The 15,252-nt window shown below is 44.0% G+C and overlaps 1 protein-coding gene across 2 annotated transcripts in view; it reads right to left on the bottom strand.

Annotated features, from left to right (window-relative positions):
* FOXJ3 (forkhead box J3) overlaps positions 1-15,252 on the bottom strand; it is a 66,524-nt gene that overhangs the window by 23,870 nt on the left and 27,402 nt on the right. For both annotated transcript variants that reach the window (XM_040326275.1, XM_040326274.1), the window contains 2 exons: positions 13,509-13,574; positions 10,366-10,815 (listed from right to left, as the gene is read on the bottom strand). In XM_040326275.1, the coding sequence (XP_040182209.1) occupies positions 10,366-10,689 (324 nt within the window). In that variant the 5' untranslated portion in view covers positions 10,690-10,815; positions 13,509-13,574. The remainder of the gene's footprint in view (positions 1-10,365; positions 10,816-13,508; positions 13,575-15,252) is intronic.

Raw genomic sequence — 15,252 nt, 5'->3', positions numbered from 1 at the left:
TGGAGCTTCTCCTTTTGGGTGGAGCTTCTCCTTTTGGGCGGAGCTCCGCTTTAAGGCCGTCAGCAGATCGACCTCTACAAACTTAGCAGTGCCTAAAAATGGAGAGCAACTGAGCATGTGCAGAGCAGGGTGAAGCAGTGTATTACTGGATTGTAAACAGTCTAGACCTTAATTTTTATTGTTTTACAGAGATATATATATATCTGCAATAGGGGCCAGTCTAAAGTCTAAAGTGAAATTGCAGGACTTCATTTTCTGAATAAAGTTCCATTTCAAGACATCTGTTGTCCACAGCAACCAGACTCCAACCGTCATTTATAGCACTGCCGATTGGTTGGAATCAGACTTTTCCTTTTCTGACTTTTATTTTTAAATTTTCCTTAAGACCCCAATTAATCACCGATACCCTCATTTTAAATAAAGGTTTATAAATCTATCCACGTCTTTATCCGCTAGTAATGCCTTGCCTTGATGAACCAGTATCAGTTGTGTAATGAATGAGGAGCCATAAAAGTCCAGATGTCGGTGATTTCAGGCAGCGAATCACACGGACACAAGTACTTCATTTGTATCATATAGTTTATGAGCTTCACCATTATATCCCAGTTCAGACGCTGCCGGCAGTGCCGTTTGCTCTGCAATAACAGGTCCGCTGTGTCACGGCTCATCTCATTCACACAGACCTAAAAGTGCAGCTCATCTGAAAACAGCAGTACTGTATTCTATGGGCTCATGCGAAAGAAAAATCTGCATGCTAGGTTCTACATTTTGGGTGAATTTCTACAGAGTTCGCATGTAAAACGCTTGTGCCAACAAATACATGTGTCCAGCGTACGTGGCTCCAATTGGCTACCACTGCTGATTACGCCCTCCCCATTCATACGATGGTGGTACATCCGCAGGATTGACCTTGGCCTTCAGCCGTTTAGAATCAGCACAGCAGAGGTCATTCTGCGCATGCGCTGCCTGAAGAACTGATAAGGAAAGAGACATCAATAGTGTGTAATCAGTGGGGGCGCCGCTAGATAAAGAGATATGTTCTGTACTTGGTGAAATATTTCTTAGAAATTTAAAAAAAAAAAAAAAAAAAAAAGGCAGCTGCCACATATGAACACTAGAAAGCTGCAATATATAAACATTTTTTGTTCATGGGTTTAAAGTGATTCTAAACCAAAAACATTTTTACCTTACAGCCGGTTCACCCCACAAAAACTCTCTGGATGCATTTCTGCATACAAGTTTTTTTCAATGCGTTCCACTGCACTTTTCCCCTCTCTTAGTATTTTCTTTAAGGTTTCCCATGATTTTTTTTTTATCTTTTGCTGTAATGCGTTCCAATGCATTTATGCGTTTTGCCTCGTTCCAGTTCAGAAAAAAAAATGCAACTGTTTTTTTTTTGCAACAAAAATGCATGGTCAGTAGGTTATATGGGTTTCAGTGGCCTAGTTCACACCAGTGCAATTTTTTTCGATTGCACTGGTGTGAACTAGGTCATTGAAACCCATATAACCTACTGACCATGCATTTTTGTTGCAAAAAGAAAAAACCCACACACACTGGAATGCATCTCGTGTGAAGCGTTCTTTAATGCATTCCCTGCATTAGAGTATAAAAACATGGTTGCAACACCCTCACCCATCAGTATACTAACCCATGTACACCTATATTGATCCAGTGCTGTGTCCGTCAGCAGCAGCCATGGTCTGTGTTCCTCTCCTCACAGGACACAGAGGCAGCAGCGGGGAGTCACTGGCTCGTGCTGCCGTCAATTAAATCTTTTGGAGGAGGAAGCAGGATCGAGCAGCACTGCGTATGTCTATGCACACACACAGCCCAGCGGCGGGCCTGAAGGTATGGCCCCATAGCAAGAAGCTTGCTATGGGGACACACACAGAAGAGGGGGGGAGCAAAGAATGCCGGCAGGGGGATCCCAGAAGAGGAGGTTTGGGGCTGCTCTATGCAATGGTATTGCACAAAGCAGGTTCATTATTTTAAAATTAAAAAAAAATATGATCTCTCTCTCTCTCATAGAAATATATATATATATATATATATATATATATATATATATATATATATATATATATATATATATATATATATATATATATATATATATATATATATATATATATATATATATATATATATATATATATAAACACACTTCCAAAAACTTAAAACTATTCTTTCAGACCAATCAGCAATAAAATCCCCAGACCTGGGTAAATTGTGAAGGGAGATCACCCAACATAGTACAAATCACAGAGTCCTAACACACACAGACACACCACCGTTTAGACAAATATGTAGAGGCATTTCTGCAACTGAGAAGACTGTCTGCATGATCAAGCATGTCCTGAGCCGATCATAGTGGACATGAAACGAGCCTTAAAGTATAAGTAAACATTTCAGGTCTATGAATATTTATGCTCACACATTCAGCAGAGCTTCTTTGAACAGACCATATTAAATAACTTACAAAAAAATGCATATTAACTGCTCAAGGACCGCCCCACTTACATATACTACGGCCCTTAGGGCCCTTTCAGATGTGGGGACCGTATGTCCGCTTTTTCATCCATCCGTTTGCGGATGAAAAAGGGACATACATTGGTCCCTATGCGATTGCGGGTGTCAACGGAAGAATGTCCTATTTTTTCTTCCGTCTGCGGATCAGATGAACACGGACACACGGTCCGTGTTCATCCGATCCCCCCATAGGGGAGAGCGGAAAAAAGACAGGGCGGTCCCTGCACAGTGTGCGGAGACCGCCCTGTCATCTGATGGCTCAGCGGGGATATACGGAGCGATCCCCGTTGATCCACACGGGGCGGATCATTACTGATCCGCCCCGTGTGAAAGGGGCCTTAAGGACAAAATCACGTACCTGCCATCAGATCCTCACTGCCTCAATGATTGGACAGAGCGGGAGCAAATCAGTGGGTCCAGCAAACACAATGTCTGCCAGCCACGTGTGGCACCGATGGGCAGCATTGTTTATAAGGCACCGATTGGTGGCACTGTTGTGTATTGGTAGGTGGCACACGTGGGCACAGATAAGGGGGCACCATTGTTTATAAGGCACCGATTGGTGACACCGATAGGTGGCACTGTTGTGTATTGGTAGGTGGCACACGTGGGCACAGATGAGCTGGCGGCAGCTCTCCCTGATCAGGACTGATGTATCTCTGTCTTCCGCTGGCAATCGCTTTTTTTTTTTCTCCTCATGCTGTCAGCGTTGAGGAGAAAAAAAATAGGATTACATCACATTGGCTGACAGCTGATCACGTTGTAAGGGGTCAGTCCCAGACTCGCTGATCACAGAGCGAGCCAGGCAGGCCGCTAGAGCACGGGAGGACGTCTATTGACTGGCTTCCAGCACTGCAGGTCCGTGCTGTAGCCGTCATAGCCCGGGCGTGAAGAGGTAAAAAAAAAAAAATGTATATATTATATATATATATATATATATATATATATATATATATATATATATATATATATATATATATATATATATATATATATATATATATATATATATATACACACACACACACACACACACACACACACACACACACACACACACACACACACACAAAATTATAAAAAAATAAAAAGCAGGGGTGATCAAATGCCACCAAAAGAAAGCTTTATTTGTGGAAAAGTAGGGACATCAGTTTTATTTGGGTACAGCTTTACACAACAACGCATTTGTCCGTTAACGTAACGCAGTGCCATATCGCAAAAAATGGTCTGGTCAGGAAGGGGGTAAAACCTTCTGGAGCTGAAGTGGTTTTTGGCGGTCACATGACTGCTATATCCTTCTCATTCTCTGTAAGCTCTGAGTAATGGGGGGATGGGGCAGAATCTCCTACAGACAAATGCCAGGAGCTGCTATCAGTCAGGTTCTGAAGGGCTGGGCAGAGGGGTTACCAGCCTGTAGGCAGAGTACAGGCATTGGGTGGATCAGCATGGGGACCTGTAGGCATTATGGGAAGAAAGGGAGGCAAACTGACCATGCTAACCCAGATCTGCTGATGTTGTTACCATGATCAGTAACCAAAGGAAGTCCTGTTTTGAAGAGGGAACTGGCGGAATCACCTAGTATTTAGTAGGGATTTAGATCAAGCCAAAAACAAAAAGGGCTCTTTCACACGTCCGTTCAGTTTTTCAGATCAGTTTTTTTTTCATCAGTTGATCCGTTTTTCCATCAGTTTTTCCATCCGTTTTTCCATCCGTTTTTCCATCCGTTTTTGCATCCGTTTTTCCATCCGTTTTTCCATCCGTTTTTCCATCCGTTTTTCCATCCGTTTTTCCATCCGTTTTTCCATCCGTTTTTCCATCCGTTTTTCCATCCGTTTTTCCATCCGTTTTTCCATCCGTTTTTCCATCCGTTTTTCCATCCGTTTTTCCATCCGTTTTTTTTTTTTTTGGGGGGGGCTTTTTACATAGAAAAACGGATGTTAGCGGAACGGATGATCCGTTAACGTCCGTTTTTCGTCCGTTCCGTTTTTTAGACGGAAGAAAAATAGGGTTTTCTTCCGTCTAAAAAACGGAACTGAACGCAGACGGATGCTAACGGACGTTAGCGGATGCTCATCCGCTAACGGACGCTAGCCCATAGGGAAGCATTGCGGTCCGTTAACGGACGTCCAAAAAACGGACGAACGGAACGGACGTGTGAAAGAGCCCAAAGGCTAAATTGGTTCAACAATGGGAAGGGGGCAGCAGTTTGTAATTTTAGGTTTCACAAAATATGCATAAAACCTACACAGGGGAAAAAAAGTTTTTCACATTTTCAGGCAGAGAGTGGAAAACCTGTTCACATGCTCTCCAACCTCAGCAGTTCAAGGGAGCAAGTCTCCCTGTGGATTGTCCGTTCTAATCCATGCTGTCAGCCTTCTTCAAAGCTGCTGCTTTACTTTAAATATACGAGAATCCTCACCATGTAAAAAACCAACATTGTTTCAAATAGAAAAATAGAAAAACATTTGTGTATACATATAATTTTGATTATATATACATACACCTATTCCTCCCACCCTATATATATATACACACACACACACACACACACACACATACATACATACATATATATTATATATTAGGTGACCACATATACAGCTGAGAACAGAGGTTAAGGAGCTCAGAGATCTGTGGGAGGAGAAACCGCAGTACACAGGACTTCCCAATTAATGGCTCTGCAGAGGGGGGGGGGGGGGGGGGGGGGGCGCGTGTCAGCACAAGCCTGATCATTGGAGGAGAGCACAGCCAGAAAACTGACAACTAGAGGTGCACCTAAAAGTTCAGTGGCCGAAACATATGGGGCGAAAATGGGGTTATCGGCATATTGCAGTGAAAACGCATGTGATTTTACTGTGCTTATGGTGTGGTTTATAGGTCACGTGACTCAAAAACCGCATGAAAAAAACGTAACAAGCGTGTTATTGATGCGTTCTTGGTGCATTTTTTTTTAACTGATCAAAAATGCAGCAAGCTGCATTATTACCACCACAACGGAAGCGCAATGGACCAGTATGAAGACATAGAATTTAAAGGGATACATTTTTTTTTTGTTTTTGAAAAAGTGCCTAAAATGGCAAATTCATTCATTGAATATTCATGACATTAAATTAAAAAGTCCATTTTTTTATATAGAAATATGAAATGTTGGGGTAACATTTTTATAAGCTACACCTGGCTTGACTGGGAAATTCACTGCACAACACAGGTGGAGCCGCCTGACCCCCAACCCACTACCGGACTTCACCAATCCCAAGAAAGTTACAGAGCTCAATGGGATGCGAGCCTCACGGTTGCCATATAGAAAATAAGCCAGAGATGTCTGCAGACTAGGGATGTCCCAATACCGATACTAGTATCGGTACCCATTCCAATAATTTCCTGAGTACTTCTAATCGTTAATCGGGGGAAATGCTGCGATGCTTCACCCGATACCTGGGCAGTCAGGTATCGGGTGGTGGGGGGAGTTACAAGTCTTCTCCCCCCTCAATCTGTCAGGATGGAGAGCGGAGGTAGGAGCCGCTAAACCCGGCTCCTACCTTTTCAGAATGAACAGAGTCAGTGATCAGTGACTCTGTCCATTCACATAACTGAGCATCGTAACCTGTGTTTACGATGCTTCAGTTTATGAATGGAGAGGAGCTTCTCTCCATTCATTTCGGCTGAGGCTGCAGAGAAAGGGACTGGGGAATCTGTGTCCTTAGTCCCTTTCTCTGTCTTAAAAGGGGAGATGTCAGAGGTCTGTTAAGACCCCTGATCTCTCCAAAGCCCCCCCAACAGGGCCAATTTAAAGCGGGGGTTCACCCTATTAATAAAAAAAAAAAAAAAAAAAAAAAAAAAATTTCCTCTAGCATAAAATTCGGCATAGTAGCGCGAGCTACAGTATGCCCGTCTTTATTTTTTTAGCCCTGTACTCACTGTGCAATCGTAGAGACAAGATTCCGACTCCCCGCGGGGAATGGGCGTTTCTATGGAGAGAGAAGGTGATTGACGGCCGGCTCTGGCGCGTCACGCTTCTCCGGAAATAGCCGAAATAGGACTTGGCGCTTCACGGCGCCTGCGCATAGTCTGTGCGCAGGCGCCGTGAAGAGCCGAGACCTGTTCCGGCTGTCTTCGGGGAGCGTGACGTGCCAGAGCCGGCCGTCAATCACCTTCCCTCTCCATAGGAACGCCCATTCCCCGCGGGGAGTCGGAATCTTGTCTCTACGATTGCACAGTGAGTACGGGACTAAAAAAAATAGAGACAGGCATACTGTAGCTCGCGCTACTATGCCGAATTTTATGCTACAATGTTGTTATGGAGGGTGAACCACCACTTTAAAAAAAAAAAAAAAATTTTTTTTAATGTAAATAAAAAATAAAAAAACACCGACAATTTACTACCCCCCCACTCTAAAAAATAAATAAAATCACTGTAAAAAACTGTCACATGACAAAAAAAAAAAAAAAAAAAAAAGTATCGGTATCGGCACTTGTACTCTGTCTCAAAAAAGTGGTATCGGGACAACCCTACTGCAGACTAAAGTATTCCGTGTCCAATTTATAAGACAAGAGCGGAATACTGTCACTGTTGTATAAAGGTGACAGCACAGACATGTTTTGCATTCCATTAACCTGTCCAATGGTAACAGAAGGAAAGCAGGCCAAGAGCCACATAAGTGACATGGTGGGTGCCGAGAAGTCTCCGTCGGAGCCTGTTCACACTTGTCTGTTTTCTTGCAGTAAAACACATACATAGAAATGCATTCCAAGTGCACATCCCAGAGGTTCCATGGAGCCAGTTCATATCTATGCACAGCGGTTTGGTACATTCCCTTAATATAGAATTTTTGAGCAATCAGGCACCTCCATTAGACAGTAAATGTGTAAAAACACAAGTATCGTGTGGCTGTATTGGGTTTCCACCTCATCCCTTTAAACCCAAACACATATGAATTACACGGGTTCTGAGGCCGGCCAATTTAATGCAGACAAGGCACCCAGTGAGTTTAATTACCACCTTAATCAGCCACAAAACCTGTGTAATTATTATGTGTTTGGGTTTAAAGGGATGAGGTGACAACCCTGTATGCTTGTTTTTTGGCATCTGCAAAACGTTTTTTTCCTCCCTCCAGAACGTCCATGCATTTGACTGGTGGCAATCTTCAAAAAGGAAGGTTGGCAAGGGCCCACATCATCTTGGGACTAGTTTGGCTGTACTTTTGTAGATCACAGCTCACACTCCAGTGACTAGTTTCCAGCAGACAGCAGGCTGAAGTCTGCTGTCAGCTGACATCACAGAACCGGTTCAGGCTCGGCAAGGATCACGACAATATGGCCTGGACCTGCCCACATGCCTGAACCAACACACGGCTCAGCCTCTTAGCAAACCCATGCAAGCCTGAGACGAACGTTCCCTCCCCCTCCACAGCCCAGCAGGGGGGGGGGGGAGCAGTGACCGACGGTCACCAGCTTTCCGTTTGGTTCTCAGTCTTAAAGTGGATGTAAACCGAAAAAGTCCTTGCTTGACAGGTTATTTACATATCTCATGCACAGCCTCTCCTCTCCGTTTTGATTAAATGTTTTCAAAACACGGGGTGATCCACAGTTCAGTGTAAACAGCCATCAGAATATACATAGACAAGAAGCTGTGCATGTCTGCAAGCTAGTGCACGAGATATGTAAATAACCTGTCACTCAAGCAAGGATTTTGGTCTTTATCTGGAAGTCGGTTTTATTTCACTGAACAATAAAAAGGAGGATTGCTCAGCGCTGGATTAGAAAATCGTATTCTCTACATTGTGACATAAAAAAATAAATGTTTGGGGTTTACGTCCACTTTAAGTCTCGTACACACAATCTGATTTTCTAACGGAATTGTGTGATGACAGGCGTTTGTCGGAAAATCCGACCGTATGTACGCACCATCGGACAATTGTCAATTGTGTACGATCGGAAAATCTGACAAAACACAAGTCCTTCGGACAAAACTCCCAAAGTACAAACACGCATGCTCAGAAGCAATGCCAACCATAACACATTAGCAGAAGGGTGGCGCCAAGGAGCTGAAAGCCTATGTAGTTGTGTGTTTGTGGGCCAACAATTATGTATCGTTTGTATGCAAGACAAATTCCAGGCCAACGCCCTTCAGACAAATGTCCTACGATTTGTTTGCGGAAAATCCGATCGTGTGTACCACGCTTTAGAGCCGGCGGGGGACCGATGCTGCATCCAAATAGGCAAATATTGTTCAAAAATAAAATTAAAAAATCCAATACATCTCTTAACATCCAACAACTGGACCATTGTAAAGAAAATTAATAAAGCCAGGGTTTGACAAATTTGCTTGGAATCTAGGAGCCAGCTAAAAAAGTTAGGAGCCAGAAAACGCGCCCCGTCCCGACTAGCTTGCGCGCAGAAGCGAACACATACGTGAGCAGCGCCCGCATATGTAAACGGTGTTTAAACCACACATGTGAGGTATCACCGCGATCGGTAGAGTGAGAGCAATAATTCTAGCCCTAGTACTCTAGAACTCTAACTCAAAACATGCAACCTGTAGATTTTTTTTAAACGTCGCCTATGAAGATTTTAAAGGGTAAAAGTTTGTCGGCATTCCACGAGCGGACGCAATTTTAAAGCGTGACATGTTGGGTATGAATTTACTCGGCGTAACATTATCTTTCATAATATTAAAAAAAATGGGGATAACTTTACTGTTTTATTTTTTAATTAAAAAAAAGTGTAATTTTTTTCCCCAAAAAAGTGCGCTTTTAAGACCGCTGCACAAATACGGTGTGACAGAAAGTATTGCAACGATCGCCATTTTATTCTCTAGGGTGTTAGGATAAAAAATATATATAATGCTTGGGGGTTCTAATTAGAGGGAAGAAGATGGCAGTGAAAATAGTGAAAAATGACATTAGAATTGCTGTTTAACTTGTAATGCTTAACTTGTAATACCAACGGCCACCACCAGATGGCGCCAACTTACACATCTGGTGGTAATAACTTGTAATACCAATGGCTAACCACCAGATGGAGCCAGCTCACAAAAAAAATAAAAAAAATATTTTTTTTTTGTCCCCCTTCCAAGCCAAGTCGCCAGGACCCTATTTCTAGTCGCCATGGCGACCTGGCGAGCCCTGAATAAAGCCATTGCACCGACTAGACCCCAACCGACACAAGAGGGCCAAGAGAGTGGTGGGGAACACCAGGTGAAGTGGATGCGCCTCCTCTCAGATTAGGTCTTGGGATTCTAGCAACGGTTTGATAAAGGGGCGGTCCTGTTGCTCTAAAACATGTAACCACACCCCCACTTCCTGTCACATCACCCAACAGAGAGCAGCCGATTGGAGCAACTGCCACCTTGCTACAACCGGAAGCAGCCGTTACCCATATTCCAGCCTGACAGCTGTACTTCCAACCAAGAGCTCCGCAGCCTCATGGCGATCCTATGGAGGTCTAAGAACTTTTTGCCAATTTGTCCCAGCTCTTGTTGCTGCCACTTTGAATGGCATGTAAATGAGGAGAAAATTATGAAAGCATATAAAAGAAATTTCATTTGAACAATATTACTCAAATTCATCAAGTAGAGTAAACTTTTTTTTTTTTTTTTAATTTGATGGTCATTTAGGGAGAAAATAAAATGGCAAGGGATGGTCCAAATCTGAAAAATCCAGAGCGATGCTCCTTGGCTTTCACCAAGCTGCAGACTGCTTGTCACACACAGTGGCTAATGTACCAAAAAAGACCAAACATCTCCATCACATCAGAATAAAAGTTGAACCTAAAAGCCCTTCACTTGGTCAGCATTAGACACAACCATCAACAAAAACAGTAGGTAGTCCTTACCTTCCAGCCGCTGCCTGCCTCCTTGTAATAAGGAAAATTGTCACATATCCATTGGTAAATCTCACTAAGAGTCATTTTCTTTTTTGGCGAGCTGTTGATTGCAAACGTGATAAGGCTGGCGTAGCTGTAGGGTGGCTTCCCGTCTTTGTGCTGCTGTACTTCCTCCTGGTCCAGTGTGGTGTTGGGGTCGATGAGCGCGCTCTTCTTGGTGATGCCGGATCCATGATTGCCCTGGGCGGAGTCAGAATTCTGAATGGCAGCCCTCACGGTCAGCTGGGGAAGCCAGTCCATAGAGGTGAGGCTGCTCTCGAGCTCTGAAGTCATTTTTAGCTTTTTGATGAAGAGTAGACACTGTGCTTGGGGGAGGGGGAGGGTAAAAAGCCAAAGTGAATAGATGTCCAAGTACTGTAACTTTAAGATTTCCAAATGAAGGGGTGACCAAGATTTAATCTGAAACAGAAGACAGTAGTAAGTGGCATTTTAAAGCTGGAAATAAATAAAAATGTTATGTATTTATTAGGATCCTTACACGCATTTTAAAAAGAAAAATCCAGGAGAATTAACCAAGCTTCCTGTGTTATTACAATGGCTCAGGAAACAGTCAGAAGTGGTGTGTGCCAGAATAACTAAGAAGAGGGTCCGATTCACGTTTTAGAAATAAATAGAAACTAGCGCAGCGGATTAACAGAGGGAATACGGCAGTTTTCCATATAGAAAACTGCTGCAGATCTCTGCCAGGTGTTTCCCGTCATACAGGATGTGAATTGTCAGCAAACAGCTTGCATCCCTCTCTGCCTGTGCAGTTATTAGACTACACGAGCAGAGTGTGCAGTGTTAACTTTCCTCCTCCCTCCACCTCCAAGCCAAGCGAGGGAGGAAGGAACGCCAAAAGACTGCAGCATGCAGGTCCAGCTCTCCTGTTCTCTGCGCTGGGTCTGTCAGATACAGCAGAACAGAGAACTGTGCCTCTAATTAACAAAGAGGCTTGCTTCCCTTATGTTAATTAGGAACAGTCCCTGCTGCGTTTTTTACGTTTAGAAGAGTGACGCAAGCATGGCGCTTCCATCACACTTTAATTCTTCCCATCTTGTACATGAAGCACCCAAATCCGTTTTAAAGTGTTGCTAAACCCACAATAATAAAAATCAGTCTGTATATGCAGCATAGAATGCTTGTTATACACACTGTGGAACTTAAGGGGTTAATCCTCTGCATTGTGTAAAAAGGCTGTTTTATCCAGTATGCATAGATCCTCCCCTCCTGCACTGTCTATCTGGGGAAGACCAGCTAACACAGACAGAGTAGCCAACCTGCACATGCTCAATTGTGTCTTTTATGCTGGAGAGAACAGTTACTTGTCCTCAGAGCTAGCCAGGTCACATGATATTGACATCACACATGTGGGCGTGTATACAGGCTGCAGTGTAAATCTCCTTCCTGAACTCTCAGCACTGGAGACACGGTGCAGTTTATCATGTAACCGTGGTATACAGTTCATCCAAAAAGTATATAGTGGCAATATTTTAATGTAAAATTTAGATAAGCTGTGGGCATTGTGGGGGAGGTGGGCGCATGAACTATTTTAATATTACTGGGTTTTGTAACACTTTAATATCAATTTTCTTTAATCCTGCAGCATTCAGATGTGGAGAGGGTGGGAAAGCACTATGAGCCAATCAACAAACTCATTCTTTTCAAGGGGAAGGAAGGAAGGAAGGAAGGAAAGGGGAAGGAAGGAAGGAAGGAAGGAAAGAGGAAGGAAGGAAGGAAAGGGGAAGGAAGGAAGGAAGGAAGGAAGAAAAGAAAAGAAAAGAAAAGAAAAGAAAAAGAAAAAGAGGGAGGGAGGAAGGAAGGGAGGCATTCAGATGTGGAGAGGGTGGGGAAGCACTATGAGCCAAATCAACAAACTCATTCTTTTCACGGGGGGGAGGGAGGGAGGGAGGGAGGGAGGGAGGGAGGAAGGAAGGAAGGAAGGAAGGAAAGAAAGAAACAAAGAAAGAAACAAAGAAAGAAAGAAAAGGAGGGAGGGAAGGGAGGGATTCCTTAAAGGAGAAGTCCAGCCTTAGATTTTTTAGGCTGGGCTTCTCCTCTGGGTCACAGGAGTGCAATTAGTTTTGCACTCCTGTGGTCTGAAGTCCGCTGACATCACTGCCATCAGTCGGGGGAACGCGTCATCCTGCTTCCAAAGTCTGGATCCGCCAGCTGCCTTGACTGATGGTAGTCCTAGCGAGCCGCTGAGACAGATGCTCCCCGCCCCTCCACAGCTCAGCGCTCCAATGAGTGTGGAGGAGCAGAGAGGAGAGACGCTGACACGTCTAGAGGAAAAGAGATTTCACCTCCAAATACGGAAAGGTTTTTTCACAGTAAGAGCTGTGAAAATGTGGAACAGACTCCCTCCAGAGGTGGTTCTGGCCAGCTCAGTAGATTGCTTTAAGAAAGGTCTGGATTCTTTCCTAAATGTACAGAATATAACTGAGTACTAAGATTTGTAGGTAAAGTTGATCCAGGGTAAATCCGATTGCCTCTCGGGGGATCAGGAAGGAATTTTTTCCCCTGCTGTAGCAAATTGGATCATGCTCTGCTGGGGTTTTTTGCCTTCCTCTGGATCAACTGTGGGTATGGAGTTGGGTGTATAGGATTTTACTATGTTTTTTTATTTTGTTTTTTTGTGGTTGAACTGGATGGACTTGTGTCTTTTTTCAACCTGACTAACTATGTAACTATGTAACAGTCAGCAGGTCTCCTCTCTGGGATCTGTGAGAACTGAGCCATCGGCAGTGTTCGGTGGCTCGGTTCTCAGTGCAGAGATGGCGGGGGACAGAGGCAGCATCGGTCTGATGCTGCATCCACCTAGATAAGTATGAATCTAAAATAAAAACACACTTCTTTTAACTGTAAGTGGTGCTATCCACCTGGCTGTGCTGTCAGAAAACTGAGAAATCTCAGAATGAAAAGGATAAAAAAAAAAAAAAATACAAAACTCTTGGGTTGTGCTATATAAAATGCATCTCATCTGTGCATTAGGGCTGATGCACACCTTTGTGATCCGGTGCATTACCCCAAAGCACACGGATAAACCGCCAACCTCTAAAGCTGCCCTGTTCCTAGTAGAAGCACAATGTATATAAAATGACAGTGTTTACCTGGTGTGCGATGTTACCGATGTGTTGCTCCTTTCATGTAAACCCATCTGGACAGGAATAAGTCAGCTGAAATAAAGATAAAAAAACAAAAATCACTTTGGATGTAGCCACACAACACACAATTCAACCTCGCCCTTTAGAAAAGGATTGCTGGTGTCTGAACAGTATCATTCGGAAGTACATCGGCCCTACATGATCAGATTTTTTTTGTTTGCCCTTTTGACCAAAAAGTTTGGCAGAAGTAGACCGCACATCTAAGGTACAAGTCTGTTAAAGGGTCTCTAAACCCGAGAAAAAAAACCAAAAAAAACTATATTGCAGCTGTCCTTTGATGTATTAGTTGTCTTTCAGGTTTTTCTTTTTTTAAACCTGGTGATCCCACCAGCGACACTTCCTTTCCTAGTGACAGTCCTCACTCAAAAAGTACTACATCTATGGTGGAGCCGTCACCGCAGGACAGAGTGTTAGGAGTAGAGAACAGCTCCCCTATCCTCAGATACATAACAGAAGAGAGGTGTTCTGTAGTCTACAGAGAACTGCACAGAGCTTATAAAACACTGTGGAGCGGAGCTGCATGAGAATAGGCAAGTGCATACATTTTTCTTACATAGGTGTTAGGAGGGGGGGGGATTTTTTTTCAGACTAATTGGGGTTATCCTGAAAAGCTACTTTAGGTAAGTGGGTCTTGACAAGAGCTCCGCAAATGGTATTTTCACGAGATCTGCAATGAAACTACAAATCTTTAGGCAGCTAAAAGCAGAAAACATAGGAATTTTATCTTCATGCATTCTATGAATGAAGATAAAATATCTTCTGTGCTGCAGCTCCCCTCCCCCCAGACCCCTCCTTTTTCTTGCCTGACCCGATCCAGCGATGTGCAGGAGCGCTATTCTCATTGGATAAATCTATAGTAGCAATCCACCCACCCACCGTTTGCTAGTCGGTCCGGCACTTACCCCACCATTGCGGGGGGGCAGGCAGCATGCTGTAGCGGCTCGGCTCCTCCATGGCAGCTTCCAGCTCCTCCCCTCCTTGGCACCCAATGGGATCGCCTGTCCTTTCAGCCAATCGGATGACTGGTGTCAAAACCCGCTTCCTGATTAACCAGGAGGAGGATCAGTGTTACAACAGCGAATACCCATTCACTGTTGCATCACGCCAGGGTGGGATTGGAGTGCACTCTCTGCGACCCGAGCCCACCCTATACTGAAAACTATTAGAGCCTCGGGCTCTAGTTTGTGCTTCAAAAAAAAAGCCCCCCCCCACATTGGAATCCATGCACCAGTGTCCTGAAAGAGCCTCATGGCTGGGGGGAATGCCCTTAATGGATGGGCCGCCCCAGCTGCTGTCAATCAATAGCTGTAACACAGGGGCGGCGGGGGTGGGTGGGGGGGGGGTTGGGTAATGCTGTCTGTGTCAATGATGCAGCAGCGTGACTCGGGAGTGTGCCCACGAGTGCCCCCATGGAAAGCGGTTTTCCGTGGGGGCATCTGATGAAAAGGAGGGACCCCAGAAGAAGAGGATTTGAGGATGCTCTGAAAACCACTGCACAGCGAGGCAAAGTATGGTTTTATTTTTTTATATAAAAAGAAAAAAAGGTAAGGTTTACAACTGCATATATATATCTATTCGCCTGAAAGGCATAAAAAAGTGACATAAACCTCTAGATTGTTAAACAAAAGGTGTGAAGCAACAGCAGACAGAGATTAATGGGTCTTCGGAGTCACAGCACATCCCCCACACC

The sequence above is a fragment of the Rana temporaria genome, chromosome 10 (assembly GCF_905171775.1).
Source record: "Rana temporaria chromosome 10, aRanTem1.1, whole genome shotgun sequence".
Taxonomy (NCBI): Eukaryota; Metazoa; Chordata; class Amphibia; order Anura; family Ranidae; genus Rana; species Rana temporaria.
Note: the sequence above shows the minus strand (reverse complement) of the source record. Positions and strands in the feature narration are given on the sequence as shown.